Source organism: Colias croceus, chromosome 27, assembly GCF_905220415.1.
Source record: "Colias croceus chromosome 27, ilColCroc2.1".
Lineage (NCBI taxonomy): Eukaryota > Metazoa > Arthropoda > Insecta > Lepidoptera > Pieridae > Colias > Colias croceus.
This window is the reverse complement of record NC_059563.1, coordinates 2,682,619-2,709,125: the sequence shown is the minus strand read 5'-3', so window position 1 is coordinate 2,709,125 and position 26,507 is coordinate 2,682,619. Positions and strand designations below refer to the sequence as shown.

The 26,507-nt window shown below is 33.8% G+C and overlaps 1 protein-coding gene across 2 annotated transcripts in view; it reads right to left on the bottom strand.

The window, feature by feature from the left end:
• Positions 1-12,559, bottom strand: part of LOC123703780 (sperm surface protein Sp17) — an 87,846-nt gene extending 75,287 nt beyond the window's left edge. The window contains exon 1 of one of the 2 annotated variants that reach the window (XM_045651930.1): positions 12,396-12,559. In XM_045651930.1, coding sequence (XP_045507886.1) covers positions 12,396-12,477 — 82 coding nt within the window. In that variant the 5' untranslated portion in view covers positions 12,478-12,559. Of the gene's footprint in view, positions 1-1,505; positions 1,631-12,395 lie in introns of those variants that run through there. The other variant, XM_045651931.1, reaches the window with a different exon arrangement.
• Positions 12,560-26,507: the final 13,948 nt, after the last annotated feature.

The window sequence follows — 26,507 nt, the reverse complement described above, 5'->3', positions numbered from 1 at the left end:
TGGGACTATAAATTAATATTGTACACTTTCTGTCGACTTTGGTCTAATTTTAACCTCTGGAAATCCTAGTATGTAATTATTTAAAACTTCGATTATAATAACCAAAAAATAATCTCAAAACTATATCTTTTAAAAACTTAACTGTTTTTCAATATAATATAAGCATAAAAATTAATCTAAGACCTCAATACATTCTCGATCTTATACTCGACTTCTTTATATTTAACAAGTGATTGCTAATTGACCTACATTAACATCAGTATAAGGTCACATTAATAAATTCACACTCATTCATGTTGGTATGGTAAAGTTCTTTTATTTCAAATTTATTTTATACCGCAAACGTATTTTTATTGAAAACTAGTTGGTGGCTCTGACTACGCATGAGTAGACGCTTTTTATACATTTTTAATTGGTGATATCAAAAATCCAAATATCATCAAAATCTGTTAAGCCATTCTTGATTTACAAATTGTGTTAACATGTCTTTCTTTCATAATATATAGAACTACGTATAAAAACACATATTATTATATTATTTTGATTTGCTTAGAGTTAAAGTTAAAATTGTATTTTAAACAATAAGATATAGCATTTCTATGTATTATTAAACGCTAACTGTATGTTTTCTGCTGAAATAAAGATACTTATTTTATTCTCATTATTTCAACAGCAGTCATGCGTCCTACAAATTTGTATTAAGGATCTTGGCGCAAGCCGCATTGCCTAAAATATTTATGTTATAAATTATTTTTTTGGTTAGTGGCGAAGAACTTTTTCAATTATTCTTTTAATAATAACTCTGACACTTTCAAAATAACGTCTCAATTAAAATCAAATTCTTAAATCGATTTTTATAATAGAATAGCTGTGCCCCGCGGTTTTACCCGCATTGCTCCGCGAATAATTGGTCTCTCTAATAATTGGTCTTATCGTGTAATATAATAACTTAATAAGGCTAGCCTTCTTCGATAAATAGGCTCAAATTAAAAATCTAACAGTGAAGTAATTGTTCAAATCGGACCAGTAGTTCCTGAGATTAGCGCGTTCAAACAAACAAACTCTTCATCTTTATTACATTTAGAAAGTGCTTTGTTGTTACTCCATTCTAATTGGTTGTTTATAAATAAATATTAATATCACACCCAACAATGAAAAATCAATAGTATTCCTTGCCCTTTATGCTTTCCTGGTACCGTTTTCTATTCAGCATTTTCCTCACACACTTTTTTTATACGCTCATTATATATTTTAATTGTCAGAAGTAAATTGCATTGTTATAAAAGATCTATCTGTATTTTTTGTCCAAATAGGTATGTATTTTTATTTCTTTATTATATAATTCTAATACATTTTCAGAACTAAACCGACAACATCAAAACATCACGTTTTAACAACTTTTAAAATAAAAAAACTCCGCCCATCGATCAAATCGTTTTTCTCTACAACCAGCACACAAATCCATATTCCATGAATTAAACTATACACATAGGTAGCTGACTTACCTGGGAAAAATTTGTCCTCGACAATTTTCAGGTATTTCCTTAATAAATCCACTGTTACTGATTTGGGGGACGCGGGGGTGAATGCCGGGGCTGTCGCGCGTGTGCTTACCACGGAGGTCCCGAGAACTGTGAGGATTGAGGACTGAGGAGGGAACGGTAATGCCCGGTGTACACTGGGTATTTTATATTTAATGTATAGGCAAGTAGGAAGTCGTGTGCAAATGGTATTAAATGGGTATGGTTTTTTAGTAAGTAGGAAGTGATATTTGATTCTGTACGTAGACCTTTATTGTTAAGATTTTATAATATAAACGGTTTTTAGTAGGAAGTGATATTTGATACGTTTGTGAAACTACTTAGAAAGCGTTTTTAGGGGTCACTTATTTATTATTTGTATCAAGAACAGCACAGCTTTGTATAAAATTATATTATTTGGACACTGAATTCAATATATAATTAAATGCACATAAAGTGATTATTTTTAACGAAAGTGTGATTTTGAAGTGCTGTACAGAGTTATTATTGAAGAAAGATATTTTGTGGCACACCGAGTTTTTTATGATTAAAGGCACACAAGTTGTATTTTACCAATATTACAATTACAATTATTGTTGAAATTCACTGGTTTTAAAGCACAATGATTCCTTCATTATTTAATTGTGAAATGAACGTCGTATATCTCGATTTTGCTATACTATTGCATCGAGTCCCGAATTAATATTAAGGTTTTTCAAACGAAAACTTCCTTATATAATCGTATATCCTTGGCAACCTTCCGAGGCGGGTTGAGATGCGCGACTAGTCTCGTATTTGGATGGACTCTGGTTTTATAGTTATTTGCTATGATTCAGCAGTAAATGCATTTGAACATTCTTGATTCGAATCGATGTAAACACGGTCGTCTACATTTAGAACTGTTTGGTCCTTGCTTTTGATTATATTGTAATAATGTAATTGATCTTTTAATCTAATTATTTATTTACATCATGATATATTCTCCACACAGTAGGTTGCCTGGAAAAGATCGATCTTAAGTGATAAGGCCGCCTTCTGTGTTAGACTAGTTATAAGTTTTAATTTTAAGGATTTATTTGTATGCCAGCACAATAAAGTGTAAATAAATATATTAAAGTAATAAAAACGTTTTACATTGGACGAAAGAGCTGAAAATATTTTAAGGTCTCTTTGTATAAAATATATAATATTGAATGACCGGTTGGCTTGGTTGGTTAGTGGCCCTGCCTTCTAAGTCCCGCGGCAAATATTTGTGTGATGAACGTAGATGTTTGCTCTGTGTCTGAGTGTTAATTATCTATATAAGTATTTATTTAAAATTATATGATACATGTATGTTTATCAGCCATCTGGTTTCCATAACACAAGCGAAAGCTTAGTATGGGATCGGATCGTGCCGTGTAAAAATTGTAAAAAAAAATATTACAATTTCATAAGCCTTTATCTATGCGTAAGGAATGTTTTTTTCATTCTTATCATTTTGTTTCTAAGAACAATCTTTAACGAAAAGATAAAACTCGGATTAATTTTGGTCGACAAATATTTTCTGCCAAAGTAAAATATTTATTTTACCCGTTAATTACAGTATTTTAAACGAGAATCGAGTTTCACTTTGAATCTGTTCATTAATAATTTTATACAAACGGGCTTTAATTAAAATTGTCTTTGCAATATTTTATGTGTTTTATTGCATTATAAATACGTTCAGCTCTATCTAAAAAGAGCGTGTATGCCGAGCACACGTGTCAGAAGTGAAACTTCTTTCATCTATGACATAATTCAAAGGTACCAAAACTCATCAAATTACTCCATGATGGTTTTGTTTCTCGACATATTTAGATATTTAACCTTTCTCCCCGTGGTTGCCTGGTAAAGACAACTACACAATGATTAGGCCGCCCTTTGTGCTTTATACTGAATTTCATATTGTTACCTTTATGTATTTACTAGCTGTGCTTCTGTTGGTTTCAGCGCGATGATAATATTATATAGCCTATAAGCCTTCCTCGATAAATGGGCTACCTAACACCGAATCAAAACCAAATTCAAATCTGACCAGTATTTCCTGAAATTAACGCGTTCAAACAAACGAACTCTTCATCTTTATAATATTTTGTATATATTTTTATGTAAAGTGTTAAATAAATATATGTGAACTGGCCTAGTATACTCGTACCTTTACGTTAGAAGTTACTATGGCCTTTATAGTCATTGCTTATTGAATGTGTTAATTGTTTCTTTGTAAAGGTTATGTTAACTGTTGTTCATGAATACAATGGTAAAACTCATCTCAGATATCATTCGACTAGATTTCTAAGCGCTTTTGAATCGTAATAGTTATGTTTTTTTCATAAAGGAGAGATAATTGTTGTTTATTGTTTACCCTTACACACTTTTAATTAAAAATGTTGTAGGCTTTTCAATAATAACCATTTCTATGTTTCAAATATGAATTAATATAAACATGTTCAATCGTTGCTGGATTAAAAACGCTAAGAATTGATCTCCATTATAAAGTTTTATGGCTACAAATAGGTTTATTATCTTGACATGGTTTTAAATGATCTTATCAATAAATAATTCCACTTAAGATCCATCTTAATATGATAATATTATGTTAATAATTTTAGATTTTTATCTCTATCTAATCTCTGAATATAGTATATTTTATTCTATTCATATATACCCATTATATTTTATTCACATTACGTGGTAATTATACACAAATACAAATAATAGAACTGCTAAACCTGTAGTAAACTGAAGGCATGCGAAGCATACAAAATTATTTGCGGATTTTATAACAAATCACCTTTAATAAATGATGCTACACGCAAGACCATATTTATATTTAAAGTGCTACGCCAGGTGTGCTACAAGCTACGAACATCGTAGTATGGCCTACGCCCATAGTGATGCTACGAAATAAGAAGTAATACCGTTAGATATCTTGTTACTATCATAAAGATAGATAGATACATATTTTATTTAGAAAACACAACACATTAAATGCTATTAATAGTATTAAGAAAAATTAAATCCTAATTAGTATCTTATGTTATGTTATGTGGTATTTATCTAATTTTTATTAATATAATAGGCGAGGTAGGTGAAAACCTTTAATTGTTAATAAATATTTTTTTATTCTTGTAACGAAACATATAGGCGATAAAGAAAAATAAAAATACAGCGACCTTATTGCCAAAAGGTAATTTATTATAGGTAATGACCAATATTATTACCCAACGAAATCATTGAATTAATTATAATTTTTGTATAAATTCTTAAATCAACAATCTTTGCCTGTAACCTTTATTTTCGAAATAAATCTTATTTACAACCTTTTCCTGATACTTACATTTTCAACTTCTCATTTATATTAATATCACCATAACACTCATATCGTTAACATATTGAAACAAACGTGTTTCGTCCAAATTCTCTGATTATAACGGACACCTCGTTAAAAACTATTTTGGTATATTTTAAACAAGAAAACACAAAATTGAAGGAGTTCGTATAATCCGCATTGCGACAGAGAATGATATCTTTATATTTACTATTTAGATCCTGTTGTTATGAAGAAAATATGAAAATAAAGTATTACAATTTGAAAATATTTTTTCTCCGTCACTTTTTTGCCATTGAATCATATTTGATTATTTTTTTCAGATCCAAGGATGATACTGTTGAAGAAATTGAGCTACTTCGTAAATAAATTGCACTAAGGAAGACAACACTTAATAAAGAAAAGCTTAGTCACTTCTGAAAAATAAATAATAATTAAATATTATATTATTTATACAAACCTTCAAATAAGCAGTGAATAGAAATTTCGCGTAATAAGATTACATAATAATTCCAACCTAGGTGTATCAAAATCATATTGTTATAGTAATGCTACGAAATTGCTACGTTTTCGTAGCTGTGCTGTAGCGCATCGTAGATATTATTAACAATAGCTATAATACATAGGTAGAATATTATAATAATGAAGAAAGTTTTTAATTCAATCTATACATATAATAAATCTGTAGAAGGGTCAATTCTGTACATTGAAAATATTGAAAAAATAAATACCAGGGGGTGTTACTGGATCGATACCAAACCCAAATATGTGATTAAAAAAATTTTTGTCTGTCTGTCTGTCTGTCTGTCTGTCTGTCTGTCTGTATGTTAAGGCATCACGTGAAAACTAGCGGTTCGATTTCGATGGAACTTGGTATAATTATACCTTATTATCCTGGGCGTAAAATAGGATACTTTTTATCCTGGAAAAATACGTAGAAAAAAATTAATCTTAATTTTTCAGTTTTATCCATAGACGTTGTTCCCGTAGAACCGCGAACACACGTTGCGTATTATTATAGGCCTAGCCGTATTTGGGAATTGGGTACAATAGATATTTATAAGATGTTATTGTCAGAGGTAGGTACCTACTCTAAATGGAGAAATAAACCATCCACGCGAAGACCGACATCCGCGCGGACGGAGTCGCGGGCGGAAGCTAGTATGACATAAATCACAAGTAATAACGCTTTCGATATGAAGGAATTTTCAAAATCTACCCAGCAGCCAGATCTTATTTTATACAAATAAAAACCTTTCGTCTTTTAGAGTATATTTTTATGAAAACACACTAATTTTAAATACTACAGCCTATAATAATATTTAATTACGAAGACAATAATCTTAACTAACCAAAATAAAAATGTGTTGGTAATCGCATAACTCGAGAACGGCTGAACCGATTTCGTTAATTCTTTTATGATATTCCTTGAAGTACGAGGAAGAGGATGGTTCTTATGGAGAGAAAATGTAAACATGCACGGGCGAAGCCGGGGCGGACCGCTAGTCATAAATATTACGATAAAAATTGTCCTTTTTTACTCTGAGTTAGTTTGCATATAAATAATTCTGGCTTGTATTTTCTTATTAAAACATATTAGAATATTTCAAATTAAAATTTGATAAGTAAACATAAATACATATAATAAATACATATAATATTACAGCTAAGCAATTTTAATTGCTGCACTACTTATCCAAGTTGTTTGTACGTGTGTATTGGTTTTTTTTTATTGTGTAACAAATAAGATAACAATAATAACAGTAGAAATCGTAAAGTTTAATACGAATTTTCAACGTAACATAGAACACAAGCTTGCCATTTAGTTTAAGGTTGTGGTTTGTGCGTAGAAAACCGAGGTCATACTGGTAAAGTTTTAACTTTAACTAAGTATATTTGCTCCCATTATAAAAATATTTTTACATGCAGTTTGTATTTTTTAGTAAGTAATAAAGATCGTAATTTCCCTTTAGATTGATAGATTTGGTGAAAAATACCTCAACATATCCAATTAGATTAATTAGAAAGCTTAACATCTCACATGAATAATAAAGAAACGGGCATAATCAGAATAAACCAGCGTATCAATGAAATACTATTAAGATTTTCAGCTATTCTTTGCTCTTGTAAATTATTATTTGACTAGCTTACCGCCCGCGGCTTCGCCCGCTTTGTCTAAAACCTAATAAATTATATACTAAAACCTTTCTCTTGAATCACTCTATCTATTAAAAAAACCGCATCAAAATCCGTTGCGTAGTTTTAAAGATTTAAGCATACAAAGGGACATAGGGACAGAGAAAGCGACTTTGTTTTATACTATGTAGTGATATAGTGCATTAGTGACACTACAAGTGGTTTTATATTGTATGGTTATCGTCTTATTCAATCGACATTACGAACTAGTAGTACAGTATTACAATATTATTTCCTAGTCTAGCTTTTTACATTTTTACTCTTACATCGTATAAACGCCCTTTAATCAGATAATATTATGCATTACATGATTGTAACCTTTATTCTTCGCAAATTGGCACGTTCCGTGATTAGAATTTAAACGCATTATTTTCGTAGCACTTGGCAGTCTAATCGAAACGTAGCACCAACAATGAAGTTACTTTCGCAACCAATAGATGGCACTGACACCAAAAGTGCAAATTAAAAACAGCGCCATCTGTGACATAGAGTTGGAATTAAGAGAAGCATTTACCTACAAGTTGTATCATGTTTTAAAAACTTAGTTTTTAGGTTAGCCTTAGGTTAGCCACAATATGATAATAAACAGATTGTCCGTTTAAATTTGACAGTGCTTTGCCAGTTGGTAGGTGGCGCTTAAACTAAAATATTTCGGAAAAATTTGTGACAGCGCCATCTCGTTCTTATATTATAAACTACATCAAATATCTTGGTCAGGATACTGAGATTGGAAAAATATTGCAATAGGAAATAATTTTCTGCTTTAACAGAAACAAACGACGAAATTCTTTAATTAGTCTTCAAATATTATTATGAAACAAAATATATAAAGTAATATACAAATACACAGTTAATACAATATTGTAAGTATAAACAAAATGACACAGACCTTTATGTAAATAATAAAAATTAATCTTTTCTTTCGTGATTAATTACCAATCCTATTTAATGTAAATTACTTATTAAAAACCTAACCCTCCGCAAGAGCCTCAAAATAAATTAAACAAAAACGAACAGCGGTCGTATTTTACGAGATATACAACAAAAAACTGGCAACCTCACAAATTATCGGGGTTAATAACCTCTCTCATATCTCTGTCTACCCGCGACAAGTTTTATTTTCTCTTTATTGCTCAATTCGTTTCGAGACGAGTCCTTAGTGCGAGAGGCTGCCAGATTTATAAGAATTTGTTACAAGCTCAATTTATGAATTACACAGTTACGCGTCCAAATAAAGTTGGTACGCTTACAAAATGAAACGTTTGGAAAAAATTCTTCGTTATCCCAAATATTTTGTACTTAATATATAATATTATATACTATAGATATTTTTTTTTTATAAATGGGACGTGGTTATCATTTTTGTTCAACATATTCCCGTCGATATTCTTTTACAAATTTATACTTTAATCAGCGTTTTTCTCAACTACAAAAGCCTTATCTAATCAAGTTGATAGGAATATTCAATTCTTGTATAATTCCCAGAAGAAAACAAAATCTAATCATTGTCCCGTATTTATAATCTTATGGTTTTTTTTTAAGCTATTGCATAGCTTCTATCGCGGGCCTTGAGCGCGAGGACCGAATCCAGAAATTCCGTAACGAAAAAACCTCACGCTCCCCACTCCGACGGGCGGAGGTGTGGCTTGAAGGCATAGCATGCAACCTTACCGCGGCAGTCCCCGAGTGCCACACGTCGTTTTTTTAAAATAGTCAGTTTTCATCAAACTTTGAAAATTTAATTATTATTATTATCACCTTCTTTAACTAAGCAATGTTTTAAACGTTAAATAATATTAAGCGGCTTAAAGTAATGAAGATAATCCAGAACATTCAGGTAAGATAGTCAAGTTGAGCAATTAGAATGAAACTTAACCTAAATTATTGTAATCTTATAAAATGTACGGGGAGTCGTTACGATGAAGTCAAAGCTTAGATACTTTATATTTACTTACTGCGTAGAATTTTTCCTTTACTATTTTGCATGTACGTTTTGTCATTTTTAAATGTATCGTTAAGAACATGTAATATAGTGGCTTACGAGATATTACTATGATATCATAATATTTATTACAATTAGTATTTAACTACCTCTTCTATGATATGACGAGATAATAATATTGTTCAGAAAAGACGTAGCATTCTCATCCATACTAATATTATAAATGCGAAAGTAACTCTGTCTGTCTGTCTGTTACTCAATCACGCCTTAACTACTGAACCAAATTGCATGAAATTTGGTATAGAAATGTTTTGATACCCGAGAAAGGACATAGGCTACTTTTTACTCCGGGACATAGGATAGGTTTTTTTCCGGAAATCCCACGGGAACGGGAACTATGCGGGTTTTTCTTTGATTGCGCGGGCGATGCCGCGGGTGGAAAGCTAGTGGTAAAATAATTTTAAAATCAAACCTATCTTTTTTTCTAGATAGGAAACCTTGCTTGAAGCTTGACCACAATCTCGCCTGATGGAAAGCTAAGATGTGGCCTAAGATGGTACGCGCTTCCTAAATAGGTACCCGTTAACTCTACGCTTGAATCTTTTTATATATCTTAAATCTATTTCTATCAGCTATTCAGCCCATATAGTGTGTCTCTTTCTTTTATAAAGCCCGTTTTGAGTTTTAATTATTTCAGTTCTTGGGATATACAAATGAACTTGATTAGAGAAACTTTTTCTTTATACTTACTAGTAAAGGAAGGAATTCGTAACCCCAGCGTAGCACTTACAGCGGTGTGCTACGCCGCAGCTACGATTTAAACAAATTTTTAGTAGTATTAAGCGATTTGTTTAAACTAATTTATAGACTAAAACAGGAACATCTTTTTATATCACAGTTATTTAACGATTTTTGGTTAGTTTTTATAATAAAGTTATAAATGAATTTGAATTTGAATTTAAAATGGAAATGGTCTCACAAATGACATTTAAAATTTAACTGTTACGATTAAAACTTATATAAATACTACTGGACAAAGCCGAGACAAAAACCGAGAAGCTATAGTGCATAAGATGCTATAAAATCTATACTAATATTATAAAGCTGAAGAGTTTGTTTATTTGTTTGTTTGTTTGAACGCGCTAATCTCGGAAACTACTGATCCGATTTGAAAAATTCTGTCATTCTTAGATAGCCCATTTAACAAGAAAGGCTATATATTATCATCTCGTTAAGACCAACCGGAGCGACATACTGAGGGAAAAACCGCGGAGCACAGCTTGTATATTATATTTTATAACTATTTTCTATATATTATGGAAGAAATTAATATAAACGGTAAAACTTTTCAATTAGTATCAGTTTGTGGAATAAGATTAACAGTTTAACGAGCTCACCTGTGCAAATTACTAAAGTTGAGATTGTTTTTCTTAGAAAGTAATGGACGATCAACAATTCCGCAAAAGATTGTATTTTAAAGGTATATCTTTGTTTATGTTGAATATGCTACAAGCTTTAAATATTAGGAAATGAATGTATTTATTTATATAATACTAGCTAACCGCCCGCGGCTTCGCCCGCTTTGTCTAAAACCTAATAAATTATATACTAAAACCTTCTTCTTGAATCACTCTATCTATTAGTTGCGTAGTTTTAAAGATTTAAGCATACAAAGGGACATAGGGACAGAGAAAGCGACTTTGTTTTAAACTATGTAGTGAAGTACTTATTAATTATACTAGCTTACCGCCCGCGGCTTCGCCCGCTTTCTCTAAAACGATTTGAGATTTAAACAATCCTATCTCTCAAGTTGGATCAAACTGCACATGGTGTGCGAATTTTATTATAATCGGTTAAGTGGTTTAGTAGTCCATTGAGGACAAACATTGTGACACGAGATTTATATATATTAAGAAGATTATAAAAGAAGACGAAAGTGTTTGTTTCACAAAACAAAGCACATTATGTTTGGATAAAAATTGATATAGATATACATAGTAGTCTAGATCAGCATATAATTTTAATCTCGTTCCGCACGAGTGAGTTCACGGGCTATAGCTAGTACAAGATAAAATCACCCGTAGCTACAAACAAACCCAGGCCTGTCTATATGTATCAATCTCTATATATGTGTACTTAAACTTTATTATAACAACCGAACTTCCAAACTTTTGCAATAAAGATCCCGTATTATGTATCAAAGATGTTATTTGGCTTTCCCGGCTTTGGTATATTTGCTTTCAGGTAGGTAATTATCTCTACGCCAATTAATAAAGTTACTGCAATAATCCAATTTATTAGATACGTTATTGGAATACATAAGTGAAGTCCCGTGTCCCCAAGTGGGGTAAGGGGCAGATGCATTATGCATAAATCTGTTTCACTGTTCGATTTTCTTTAGGGACAAGTAGGTGATCAGCCTTCTGTGTCCTGCCAGACCGAGACATTTGTTTTCTTCGTCTACACCGGGAATCGAACCCAGGACAGGTTATACGCTCACACGTCAACCACTGTACCAAGGAGGCGGTCAAAATTAGATATATATTAATTTGAATATACATAAAGATTTATAAATAAATAAAAAAAAAAGAGTTTATTTCTCACATTGGTTACATTAAATAAGTACACATTTCGATTACATATAAATAAGTGTGAGACTGGTGCCTAAACTAGGTAATAAAAATTACCTGTATTTTAGGTCACCAGGCCCCCACTCCTCACTTCTTTGGATCACATTTTATTTATACTTGTTGAGAGAAAAAAAAGAAAAAAAAAACGCTAGAAATAAGAAAAACTACAAAGAATATATAAACCACTATCATACCTAAGCTCAGTTGTAACCGCAATAATGTAAGTAGTTATATAAATTAATATTATAGTGTAGAGTATTTGATGTCTCTTTGTGGGTAATGGATAAACTTAAGAACGACCTACTTTTAAAGAGTTTTTATGATGTACCTCCCAAGTCAAGGGTCCAATAATAATAAAATTTATATGGGACCACCTCTGGGGCATACTCTTTCGAATATGAAATGAATTTTGAAAGAATATAAATATAAAATACATTGGATTTTGGAACAAAGAACGTATAAAAATACTGCTGTCTTTCTTTTTTTTATTGTAAAAAATTATGCAAGTACCTGTAGGAATAATATAGCTTACTTCTGGTTAAAAAATTATCAAAATCGGTTTACTTCTTTACATAGATTACGTTCTACACCAAATGTTCACTAATTTGTTTTAAAATCAGTGAAGATTATTTGATTGACAAGTTAAAATATATTATATAAACTTGAATAATAGTTCTACTTACACATTGATCAAAAACACAAAAATATGCTCAAGCAGCTTGAACAAGCTACTTGTTCAAGTGACTTGTCATGCGTACCTGTGACCGCATTCGCCTGATTTTCCTGTGAGTCCTTCTCTTCTTTATTCGACTTAGCGTCAGAACTTGTGTTGCAACCCATTTTGTCTGTTTGTTTAACTATCAGTACACTACCACTATACTATTTATGTATAACTTAACTATAGTCTATAACATAGTTCCGTTTGTACCTGAAACAAAAAAAACATAAATAAGTTAATTATCGTATTTATAAAATACTAGTGGTCCACCCCGGCCTCGCCCGTGGTACATATTTCGCAATAAAAGGTAGCCTATGTCCTTTCTCGGGTATAAAAAAAATATCTCCATACCAAATTTCATACAAATTGGTTCAGTAGTTTAGGCGTGATTGAGTAACAGACAGACATAGTTACTTTCGCATTTATAATATTAGTATGGATGTTGTTGCCCGCAGCTTCGCCTGCGTGGATATTTATTTTTATTTTTTTTTATTTATACACTTTACTGTAAAATACCAGTAATAAAAAAACATATATAATATAAAATATTATAAATTTATAAATTTTCATGGTACAAACTTTCATGCCTATTTTGATTGATCAAAATCATTCATGCCTACGTCCTAATATCTACCCGCATGCCAAATTTCAGCCCGATCCGTCCAATGGTTTGGGCTGTGCGTTGATAGATCACTATGCAGTCAGTTCGTTAATCACCTTTGAGTTTTATATATTTAGGGACGATTTTTCAGTCCTTGGTTAAAATTTATCCGTCCAATAGAGTATTACACGAACATTTTAAAATATCACCTGTAAACTGTCATATATACGGACAATTAGAACACATTTTTGAAATAGTAGTTTAATACGTTATTCGATGAATAAGTTTTAACCAAAGATTTAAAAATCAGCCTTAGACTACAAAAACAACCAATAAAAAAATGTCGGGTTAATTACTACATTACTTTAACTCGAGAACGGATTTTAATATTTTTTTGTTGGATTTGTCTCTACCAGTTTTAGGATAAAAACATTTGAAAACGTCTTCCCCTAACTATAAAGTTTCTATTTACGTCGTCGCTGTAGAAAATGCTTTCTGAAGCGATTCAAAAGCGCTAAAAGAAATCTTGTTAAATGAATAAATGTTAAAGCTTTGAGTTTCATAGACATACTTAATGTTTCTTTTATGTATATTTTACACTAATATTATAACGCTGAAGAGTTTGTTTGTTTGTGCAACGCGCTAATCTTAGGAACCACGGGTCCGATTTGAAAAATTATTTTACTGTCAGATAGTCCATTTATCGAAGGCTATAGGCTACACATCATCACGCAAAGACCGATAGAAGCGCATCAATGCGGGTAAAACAGCGAGTAAATACCACACAATGCCAAAAGTACGTTAATTTTATTCATATTTCTACAGTATTACAATAGTTCTTACTACTGTTTACCTCGTCTCCACTCGCAAAATTTATGCTCCGCTCCTATTTCCCCTAACAAATTATATGCTATACTAACTTTCCGCCGAGTTTAAAATATTATATACCTACTTAAAATTTACCTTTCAGACCACCTATCCATTGTTGATAGCATAATGAAATTCGGTGCAGTAGTTTTTAAGAATTTTAAGCTATTGCATAGCTTCTATCGCGGGCCTTGAGCGCGGGGACCGAATCCAGAAATTGCGTAACGAAAAACCTCACGCTCCCCACTCCGACAGGCACGGAGATGTGGCTTGAAGGCATGCTATGCAAAAGCTTTACCGCGGCAGTTCCCGAGTGCCACATGCATTTTTTTTTAATTATTATATCTGTCCGCTTAAATTAAAAATCGAGACTAAAGCTATCGGTTACATACATAGTTAAGCTTATAAAAGCGTGTTAAAAGCTCTTTATTTAGCTTTGTAGTTTTACAAAAGATATTCCTATTTCTTAGAACTAGGACTTCAACACAAGAAATTAACTAAACTCAACAGGTGGCCTAGGCATCCTATTTCACACAGACACTAAGGCCTTGAAAGCCTAGTCTCTCTGTACATTATCGATCAAACAGAGTACGAACACTATTTATTACGACCTTCCGACACGCCATTTAGTTTTACATTTTAAATTAAACATGACTCTTTGTTACGGAATTTGGAATTGGATGACGTCAGATTACATTGCCATATAATATGTATTCAAATTCAAATTACATTTATTTGCAAGAATGTAGTTACAAAAAAAGGTGTTATTACAATGTTAAGGCGCTAATACATTCTACAGACTATCTAAGGGTGCAAATATTTAAATGAAAATACTTATACAATATGTAGTATCTGTTTGTTACGCTTTCACGGCTGAATGAAAATATATAGTTGAAAGCTACCAATATAAGTTGCAGTTGTAAAGGTCTAATTGTTTGTCCGCAGATGAAGCCACGAGGCGCAATTAGTCAATCAATCTTAAATGTTACTTATTAACCTTATCAATCTTTTGTTGCCAGAAAGATATGGAGCACTTTTCATATTGATTGTGTTTTTTCTTTCGCTATTATTAGGTAATTGTAATATGTCTATATTATTTGTATTTACTTTCTTGTTCTACTTTATTATGTACTAGCTGCTCCGCGCGGTTTCACCCCCGTGGCTCCACTCCTGTTGGTCGTAGCGTGATGATATATAGCCTATAACCTTCCTCGATAAATGGGCTATCTAACACCGAAATAATTTTTCAAATCGGACCAGTAGTTTCCGAGATTAGCGCGTTCAAACAAACAAACAAACAAACTCTTCAGCTTTATAATATTAGTATAGATGTATGTGTATAATATCTTTATTATTATTAACTATTAAATACAGTTTCAGGCGACAATTATTGCAGTGTGTAGGCGGCCATGATTTTCCATTAAGCCCATAATACTACGGATATGGAAAACCGCACATAATATTGCAAAATAAATTACATTGCTAATATGCGTATGGAATTGCTGTAAAAAATACGAAGAATTGATAGAAAGGCAGAAAGAAACATTTTATCGTCAAGGATATCGTCAATACACTAATTATAACACGAAATATTTATTAAGAAAATATTTGGTCTTATTTATAACTAGCTTACCGCCCGCGGCTTCGCCCGCTTTGTCTAAAACCTAATAAATTATATTGTAGTACCTTCCTCTTGAATCACTCTATCTATTAAAAAACCGCATCAAAATCCGTTGCGTAGATTTAAAGATTTAAGCATACAAAGGGACATACAGAAAGCGACTTTGTTTTAGATTAGATTTTGATGCGGTATTTTTTTAAGAGGATGGTTTATGTATATAATTTATTAGGTTTTATGCAAAGCGGGTGAAGCCGCGGGCGGTAAGCTAGTCGTAGTCATAGTATAAACTATGAGATAAACACATTGAAAGTTTAAACTCATTTACTTCTAAAACGTCATAAATATAATAAACATGAAGTCTCAAGAAAATTAAGAGTATGTAGGTTACATTAAAATTAAAAAGAACCTACTACCTATATATATATGAATCTCGTAAAGCAGTTTCCCCTCAATCGAATAAAATTTTAACATGACGGCTCCTTAGAGGCTTGACCCCTGTTTGAACTTTATTTCACCTTAATATTTAAGTTCAAAGTATGTTATACGTGTTGAATTTTGGTATTACATAATATTTTGTTTTATTTACTTACTTTATTTATAGGAAACATGACACTATGAAATTTAATATTTTCCGGATAAAATTTCGAATATAAATGTGTCAAAAGTGGTCGTAATTTTAAGGTATTTATTTAGGGTGAGTTTTTTGTATAAAAACGAGTGGTAACAGGTAGGTTTCGTATTTTATTTTTCAAACCAAATTGTCCATGAAATACTTTTTAATGGTTAAAATGGTGTCAATTTTTAGTTCCATAACATATTTATTTTTATATGACTTCAAAGAGTTTATCAACCAAAGTCATTGAAAAGTCCTTTATTTCTACTCATATAAATTTAAGATATTTAAGTAATATTTCTAGCTTAAGTACGAACAGAAACTATTAATTTACTAACTACTTATCATAACTTAAGACACGAAACACCACTAATTCTTTTCAATTAGCTAACAGTATTAAAACGACCAATACCGCTTGGCCTAGCATAGCAAGACTATTCCATACAACAAAAGCTCTAATTACACTGGGAACATTGTGTTCAAAGCAAAATGTACGCATAAATTTGTATTAGTCAGATTTCTAAGTAAATAGAGATGACGTCAGCACTCTGATACATTTATAGTTTCAGTTCGAGGCATAAATAAGCCCTCGAAAGCTGTCACAAGTCGTGTTTACGATCTTATCATGGCTACAAGATGGCTACGTTTTTATTTATATGCCGTAAACGTGTGTTTCTTGTATCGGAAAAGTGCAAAAGTGTATGTATAGATGTAAATAATGCTGGCAAATTCTATTAAAATATATTGGGATAACTAAGAGTCAAAGTTATAATCCAGCCATGCGGATTGATAGATTTAAAATGGTGTCAATTTTTAGTTCCATAACATATTTATTGGGATGCAAATTTTCCGCAAGCGTCAATAAAGCGGGCTTTTTCAAAATCTTAAAATATGTATGCTAAACCTTCATAGAAAATAACTCTACCTTCTAATAAATCATCAAAATCTGTTGCGTAGTTTTAAAGATTTACGCATACAGGGACAGACAGACGAAGTAAGTAATTTTGTTATATATGTACTATATAGTGATCGGAAAAGTGTGTGTATGTAGGAATAAAAGTAAATAATAAGGCTAGTAAATAAAAAAGGTTGAATGGATTAAGATAGAGAGTCATCGTTATAATCCATCACGCTGGCCAAGTGCGGGTTGATAGATGTAACATGTTGTCGAAGTTTTTAGTTCCCTAACATGTGGGTTTTACCTGAACGTAATAAATACGTATTATTTAAGAGATAAGAGTAGATAGTATATTTATGGAATTATGTATGACTAGCTTTCCGCACGCGGCCTCGCCTGCGTTATCAAAGGAAAAGCCGCATAGTTCCCGTTCCCGAGGGATTTCCGGGATGAAACTTATCCTATGTGTTAATCCAAGTTACTTTCTATATGTGTGCTAAACTTCATCGTAATCGGTTCCGTAGTATTTGCGTAAAAGAGTAACAAACATACATCCACCCTCACAAACTTTCGCATTTATAATATTAATAGGATTATGTTATATTATAATTAACCCACGTGATGACTTTACTCCACAGTTTATAGATCAAACTGTAAAGTAAAAAACTGGAACTACTAATGAACTTAAAATTAATATCAGTTAACAACAATAAGTGTGTTTATGCGCTATTAAAACTTTAAAGTTGACTTGAAACTTTTGCCATCGTAAAATTTATATGTAATGTTGATTCTGTGATATGGATATAAAACAAAATGTCGTTTAAATACCGTACCTACGTATTATGAATAAAAAACAGATTTAAATGTATTAATAATTGATTTGTACTTATAATACTAACTGTACTAAACAGCATCCACAAAAAAGCCCAGACCAGACGTATCGATCGAGCTTCAACAATTTAAAGTACGAAGTTTCATAACAAAAGTGTTGCGAGTGACTATTGAAACTATTTGTATGTACTCGACTTATTTTACTATGCTGTTACAAATAAAATGTATTTGTATTAAAATTGTGTGTTTTTAACTTTTTAAAGGGAGTGTAGGAATTGTTTGATTACATATATACTAGCTGTGCGCCGCGGTATCACCCGCATTGATCCGCTTCTGTTGGTTCTACGGTGGTGATATTATGTAGCCTATTTATTTATTTTATTTATTAGCCTTAATCAGACACAACATAAACAATATTATGTGCATTTAAAAAACTTAATTAAGACTCTGATGAGTCGACATCGGCAGATTGGTCTGTTTGCCCTAACTTGGCAAAGGCCTCCTCCATTCCCTTCCACTCTTTTCTGTTCAGTGCTGTCCTCGTCCATGTTTTTACAGCTGTTGCTACGATTTCGTCTTCCCACCTTCTAATCTGTCTCCCCCGTTTCCTTTTTCCATTTTTGAGATACCAGAAAATCAATGTTCTATTCCATTTTTCACATCCTCTTAATATATGGCCATGTAGCCTATTACCTTCTTCAATAAATGGTCTATCTAACACCGGAATAATTTTGCAAATCGGACCAGTAGTTCCTGAGATTAGCGCGTTCAATCAAACTAACTCTTCAGCTTTATAATGTTACTAGCTGCTCCGCGCGGTTTCACCCCCGTGGCTCCACTCATGTTGGTCGTAGCGTGATGATAGCCTTTCTCGATAAATGAGCTATCTAACACCGAAAGAATTTTTCAAATCGGACCAGTAGATCCCGAGATTAGCGCGTTCAAACAAACAAACTCTTCAGCTTTATAATATTAGTGTAGATTTTTTTTATGCAATAGGAGGCAACAGAGCAGACGCGTCACCTGGTGGTAAGTGCTCCACGTCGCCCATATGTACCCACAGTGCTAGAGACATTGTGAGTATGTTGCCGGCCTTTCAGGTAGGAATATGCTCTTTTCTTGAAGGTCCCCAGTTCATAGCCGTTTGGAAAAGCCGCATGAGGGAGTTTGTTCCAGATGTCTGTAGTGCGCGGGAAGAAAGACCTTTTAAAGCGCACAGTTGTAGACTGCCAACAGTCAAGGTGGTGAGGGTGGTATTGTTGACGATGTCGTGCTGTACGGTGGTGGAACTCGGCGGCGGGTAATGTTCCAAACAACTCTTATGAAGAAATTCATCGTATTTTTACAGATAAACTTTTTCGGCGCGTTGAGAGTAAATTTCAAAGTTGAATCATGACTATACCGTCACGTCATGGAGTGAGGCGACAAGACGACGAAAGAAGTTTCACTTCTGACACATGTGCTCGTTTTTTTTAAGAGGGTAAAGGACAGACAAGAATCTTTTCTTTTTGAACGATATAATATAATATTATATTAAATTTTCATGATGTGTAGGTACTTTAAAACTCAAACTAAAGCATAAATTTATTCTACCAACCCCTTATTTGTCAGTTTTCATCCCAATTCATAAAACTAGAAGATATATCAATGGGATCAAATGTCTGATTTCTATCTCGAAGGTTTTCTCGCGACTACGAAATATTTGGCGTTGATAAATGTATGTCTTTTGGCTCAACGCGTGATGGTATTTGTTGATCAAAAGTACTTGAGATAACAATATGCTTTGATGAATAAGTTATTTTATAAGTACCTATGAATTTGACGGCGCCTTGTCGTATCTAATCACATTTTTTTGTAAACATTGATGTTCCTTTTTTGTATATTTCAAACATATTAAAACGTGCCTACTTTCAATAAAGTACATTGTACAAGTTAGTTTGAAAATGGTATTTAAAATTCATTACAATTACGTTACAATATACCTATATTATTACGTTCTATTCAGCTACAATCCTCATAAAACACATAAACAAAAACATAATGAAAGTACATTTTATATCTATTATTTTAGATTTTCCATAGGTTCTTGTTTTAGTAATCAGAAAAAATATTACATATCGAATCGCAACACTTACGCACAACTTACGCACATAACATACTATTTTGTTATAGAAAAAGAAGTCAATATTATCCCCATTTCATCCAGTTTTTCCTGCTCTGAATTGACTGTTCAAACGTGTTCGATTAAGAAAACAAAAGCATTAAGACGCACATTCACGAAGTTTCCGACGCGTTACGGTCGCACAAAAGAATGAGAGTGAATGGCAGCTTTAGATACACGCGTTTTATGTGTCAGATATTTTTATTTCACCAATGGGAAAACTGCTGTTTCTGTGTGCTTATTTATTATTGCTTTTTATGATGGGCCTAAAAATACGAAAAGAACGAATTATACATAGCTTTTATTAAGTTCTCTTTTTCTGTGTTTTCAATTATAATTAACTAGATATTACCGTCGGTTTTACCCTCTTTGTCAAAGATTTTTAATCGCAGGAAAAAGTAGCATAAATTATTCTGTAGTCTCCTATTAATTATGGGCACAAAAATAATACAATAAGATTGCTCCGTAGTGACGTAAAAGAGACAAATAAACAAACAAATGTTAGCAAAGATAGTATGCATATTTAATAGTAGATATAATATTATACTAATACTAGCTGTTGCCCGCGACTTCGTCCGCGATTACGTCGTTTTTCGTCATTCGTCGTTTAAAAAAAAATAAGTGACACTTTATTTTTGAATGTTCTTAATTATTGTCTCTTATAAAATTTAACTACATTAAAATTGAACACTGATAAGAAAATCTTAAAATCTAAAGACAACATGAATGAATGTGATTTAAATTCTACATTACTTAGTATTTCAAATAATAATCTAAATTAAATGTAGATTAACAGTTTGAGCGCACCATTATAGAATATGTACCTAAGTATTAAATTACGTCAGTATATATAGTAACTTTACTAAAAACACGATGACTTTCTTTCGCGCTCGGTACGACAAACTAAGCATGTTTGTGGTACGTGGCCCGCGTCACTTGACCCCCCGCGAGTTCCCCTCCGTTGCTATGCGAAAATACATTCGTTGCTCTACTGTAGGAAAAATTGTAATACTGTGGCCTGGGCGTTATAACACGTCCAGGGAGTTCCTGAGTGCCGATATCACCATCTTGAGGAAAAGCTTCTAATGTCGATTTAAAACTGCATACATACGAATTAACCTGTTCTAAAATAATTGTGAAATGAGTTCAGTTTTAAATTTGAGAAATATTGATTTCTTGTATTCCACTATTCGTTGTAGTCGAATACAAAATATATTTAAACAAACTTAGGTTGGCCTTCAGGCAAAAGGGATCCTATCAAATGGTAAACTTGACCTTGTATCTTAAAAGTAAGCATGAAAGGACCTTCTGATAATTATTGAGCACCAAAGGATCATTTGAAACGCACTACTATAAGAGCGAATATTGTCTAATAACAGTTTAGATTGCACAGTATGTTCCTCTAAAAGTAGTGATTTCAAAGGTTCCGGTGTATCTTCAAACGAAAGCCGTCTCCTTACTCCACTTTAAAGCATGTAAAGCATGCAAAGAACATACTACGTTAATATCGCCTATACAGAAGATGATCTGTAATAAATTGTGAGGTTATAAGCAAACCCACTTTTATATTTGTCGGACCACACCACCGAATTCGTAGATTGTTTACCTCTAAGTCATCAAGACTATGACGAAATCGTCTGCAGTAAGACGGGCCTCTCGCTATTCGTCCGTTTTCAGAGACTGAATAATTTCAATTCTTAATCTTTCATTAAACAAATATTAATCGTTCTTGTCTCAAATAATTGTAATATTCGCGTCCCTACTCTAGTCATTGCTTATGCTCATGTTCATCTTCAAGAGATCGAATAATATTATGATACACCCTATCATTTGTCAAACGGTCTTCATATTGAGTAAAGTTTCAGATTCTCGAGATAAAATATGACTGTCGTGATCAGTAGTGAGACGTAATTCCCTCTCAGTGAGGGTTTCGGTCTAACGGGATAATTGGGGAAACCGGGTTTGTTTGTCTCACGGGTTGGTTGTCACAGCGGTCTTAACACAAAACTGAACTATCGAATAAGTCTGTTGAAAAGCGTGGCAAAAGCGATACAGTGACAACGCTGTCCCCACTTCGCGTCAGACCGCCCCGATCTGCCGTGAGGGCCTTTTTTTTTTAGTGGGGAAATCTTGCATAGATACCCACGGCCTCCGGGGAAGAGGCCGTGGGTTATGTCGGATTCCTACCGACCAAAACCCCACTGTGTTCCGTCGAGCCGCATCAACGACAGGGCCACGGGTATGTGTAGAATTCATCCGTGACTGCCGTGAGGGCCTCACAAGTGTTTATAGTTTTCGCACAGATTTTTAATGATGACCGAATATGGTCCTCATAACATCACCATCAGAAAAAAGGAAATATTTTTAATTGTGAAAAAATATTAATATGATTAACACTATTTTAACATAAAATATTATAAGTCTGTGAGTGTGTAAAAAAAAAGACGGGTTGCACTCCGGGAGTGCCGGCAGAAGTGAAAACTTGATTATTAACGTTCAGCATGTTTGATATTTTGGAATGGTAGGTATCTGTCTTACGCATGGAATATAAGGGCTAAAAAAACTAACATCCGTCTTACGCTTTTTCGATGGTCACGTGTCCTGACGCGAGTTTAAGATTTTATACCCAACGCCGCTAAAAAAGTTTTCACTTCAATAAATCCAGCTAATAACACATCAAACTTATGTTTATAATTAGGTATACGACATGAAAATATATTAATTACCAAGCAATAACAGGGCCGGATCTACCCATGGGCTTTATGGGCTGCAGCCCAGGGCCCCGAGGTTAAAAGGGCCCCCATACCCCGATAAAAACAATGGGCGATAATTTGAAAAAAAATCTGTAGTCGGTTTTCGAAAAAAAAATTGATGAAAATCGCATAACTACCTACTTTAATAACTTTTGCTAACATGTACCTAAAAGGATGTTTGCATGTTGATTTTCAACTTATAGAAAATAAATCTCATTTATTGAAACTATTTGGTTATTTTATATAGGTAGTTATACATAATAATAACTAGCTGCGCCCCGCGATTTCACTCACGTGGCTCAGATCCTGTTGGTCATAGCCTGATGATATAATAGCCTTCCACTATAAATGGGCTATCTAACACCGAAATAATTTTTTTATAACTATCAACGTACTATAAAAAATTTATATACTTATAAACATTTGTCATTTTTTAACGAAATGCGTTATTGAATGCGTTTTAACTCTTATGTACGAGCCCGAACGAGTTATGGCCAAGTCATGTAAGGTTAAATTAAGTAAGAATCTCGGAATTCGAGATACCCAGCTGTAAGTCTGTAAATACTTATACAGGGTGTAATCGTTAAGTGTGCACAGGCGATATTTCCGTAAGTATTACAGATAACAAAAAACTTTAAACTGATATCGAAAGTACTTAACCTTATGAGTAAAATGGCCGTAATAAATTTTTAAAAATAAATCGAGAAATATCAAAAAAATTATCTTTAAACCCTCCCATACATTAAGTATGAAATATGAATATCCCATATACATTTAATATGAAAGATTTTAGCTTTCTTTTTCTTTTTTTGGTTTTCTGCTTTTTAATTACTTCGCAAATTTGAAGTGGCATTTTGCACGCTTTTTCCAGACATTTTCACGCATTTTCCGGGACTTTTACAGGCATTTTCCGGGAATTATCCAGGCATTGCCAGGCATTTTCCGGATGTCCCCGGAAAATGCCGGCGTGAAAATGTCCGGGGAAAAAGTGGAACATACCTGGAAAAACCCCGGAAAATGCCTGGGAATTTCCCGGAAAATGCCTGGGAAATGCCCGGAAAATTCCCGGAAAATATCCGGAAAATGCGTGAAAATGTCCGGGAAAAGTGTGGAAAACGCCTGGAAAATCCTCGGAAAATGCCTGGAAAATCCTCGGAAAATGCCAGGGAAAAGCCTGGAAAATATCCGAAAAATGCCTGGGAAATATCCGGAAAATGCCTGGGAAATGCCCGGAAAATTCCTGGAAAATATCCGGAAAATGCGTGAAAATGTCCGGGAAAAGTGTGGAAAACGCCTGAAAAATCCTCGGAAAATGCCTGGAAAAATCCTCGGAAAATGCCAGGGAAAAGCCTGGAAAATTCCCGGAAAATATCCGGACAATGCGTGAACTGTCCGGGAAAAGCGTTTTAAATGCCTGGAAATCCCCGGAATACAGGGGAGGTGTACTTATTACATTACAGGTATTTCCCGGAAAATGAAAATTCCCGGAAAATGTCTGGAAAATATCCGGAAAATGCCTGGGAAATATCCGGAAAATGCCTGGGAATTTCCCAGAAAATGCCTGGGAAATGCCCGGAAAATGCCCGGAAAATGCGTGAAATGTCCGGGAAAAGTGTGAAAGACGCCTGGAAAATCCTCGGAAAATGCCTGGAAAATCCTCGGAAAATGCCAGGGAAAAGCCTGGAAAATATCCGGAAAATGCCTGGGAAATATCCGGAAAATGCCTGGGAATTTCCCGGAAAATGCCTGGGAAATGCCCGGAAAATGCCCGGAAAATATCCGGAAAATGCCTGGGAAATGCCCGGAAAATTCCCGGAAAATCCCCGGAACACAGGGGAGGTGTACTTATTACTTTACAGGTATTTCCCGGAAAATGAAAATTCCCGGAAAATGTTTGGAAAATATCCGAAAAAGGCCTGGGAAATGCCCGGAAAATTCCCGGGAATTTCCCGGAAAATTCCCGGGAATTTCCCGGAAAATGCCTGGGAAATGCCCGGAAAATGCCCGGAAAATGCGTGAAATGTCCGGGAAAAGTGTGAAAGACACCTGGAAAATCCTCGGAAAATGCCTGGAAAATCCTCGGAAAATGCCAGGGAAAAGCCTGGAAAATATCCGGAAAATGCCTGGGAAATATCCGGAAAATGTCTGGGAATTTCCCGGAAAATGCCTGGGAAATGCCCGGAAAATGCCCGGAAAATATCCGGAAAATGCCTGGGAAATGCCCGGAAAATTCCCGGAAAATCCCCGGAATACAGGGGAGGTGTACTTATTACTTTACAGGTATTTCCCGGAAAATGAAAATTCCCGGAAAATGTTTGGAAAATATCCGGAATATGCCTGGGAAATATCCGGAAAAAGCCTGGGAAATGCCCGGAAAATTCCCGGAAAATATCCGGACAATCCTCGGAAAATACCTGTAAAGTAATAAGTACACCCCCCCTGTATTCCGGGGATTTCCAAGCATTTAAAACGATTTTCCCGGACATGTCACGCATTGTCCGGTTATTTTCCGGGAATTTTCCGGGCATTTCCAAGGAATTTTCCGGATATTTCCCAGGCATTTTCCGGATATTTTCCAGACATTTTCTGGGAATTTTCATTTTCCGGGAAATACCTGTAAAGTAATAAGTACACCTCCCCTATATTCCGGGGATTTTCCGGGAATTTTCCTGGCATTTCCCAGGCATTTTCCAGATATTTTCCAGGCTTTTCCCTGGCATTATCCGAGGATTTTAAAGGCGTTTTCCACACTTTTCCCGGACATTTTCACGCATTTTCCGGGCATTTTCCGGGCATATCCCAGGCATTTTCCGGATATTTTCCAGACATTTTCCGGGCATTTTCATTTTCCGGGAAATACCTGTAAATTAATAAGTACACCTCCCCTGTATTCCGGGGATTACCAGGCATTTTCCGAGGATTTTCCAGGCGTTTTCCACACTTTTCCCGGTCATTTTCACGCATTTTCCGGATATTTTCCGGGCATTTTCCGGGCATTTCCCAGGCATTTTCCGGATATTTTCCAGGCATTTTCCGGGAATTTTCCGGGAATTTCCCAGGCATTTTCCGGATATTTTCCAGGCTTTTCCCTGGCATTTTCCGAGGATTTTCCAGGCATTTTCCGAGGATTTTCCAAGCGTTTTCCACACTTTTCCCGGACATTTTCACGCATTTTCCGGATATTTTCCGGGCATTTTCCGGGCATTTCCCAGGCATTTTCCGGATATTTCCCAGGCATTTTCCGGATATTTTCCAGACATTTTCCGGGAATTTTCATTTTGAATTTTCATTTGACCTTGAAATTAAATAGTTGCATAGACCCTACCATATGTAGGTTTTGAGACAACTTTTAGGGTGTCAATATATAACTATTTACGTTTTACTACTATTTACATATTTATTTACATTGTGATCTAACAAAAGACTTGCAATGTAAAAGAATTTGCAGCACAAAAATGGAGAAAGGTTTATTTCTAAATTATTATTTAAATAACATAACTGTCAGATTCTTTAACTAATTTATAATAAACTAGTGGTCTGCCCCGGCTTCGCCCGTGGTACATATTTTGCAATAAAAGGTAGCCTTTGTCCTTTCTCGGGTATCAAAATATCTCTATACCAAATTTCATGCAAATTGGTTCTGTAGTTTAGGCGTGATTGAGTAACAGACAGACAGACAGAGTTACTTTCGCATTTATAATATTAGTATGGATGAATAACATTATTTTATTATTTTTTTATTATCTAAATATGTATAAAAAAATTACGTGTTAGGTACTTTGTTTGTCCGCGATAGACTCCTGAATT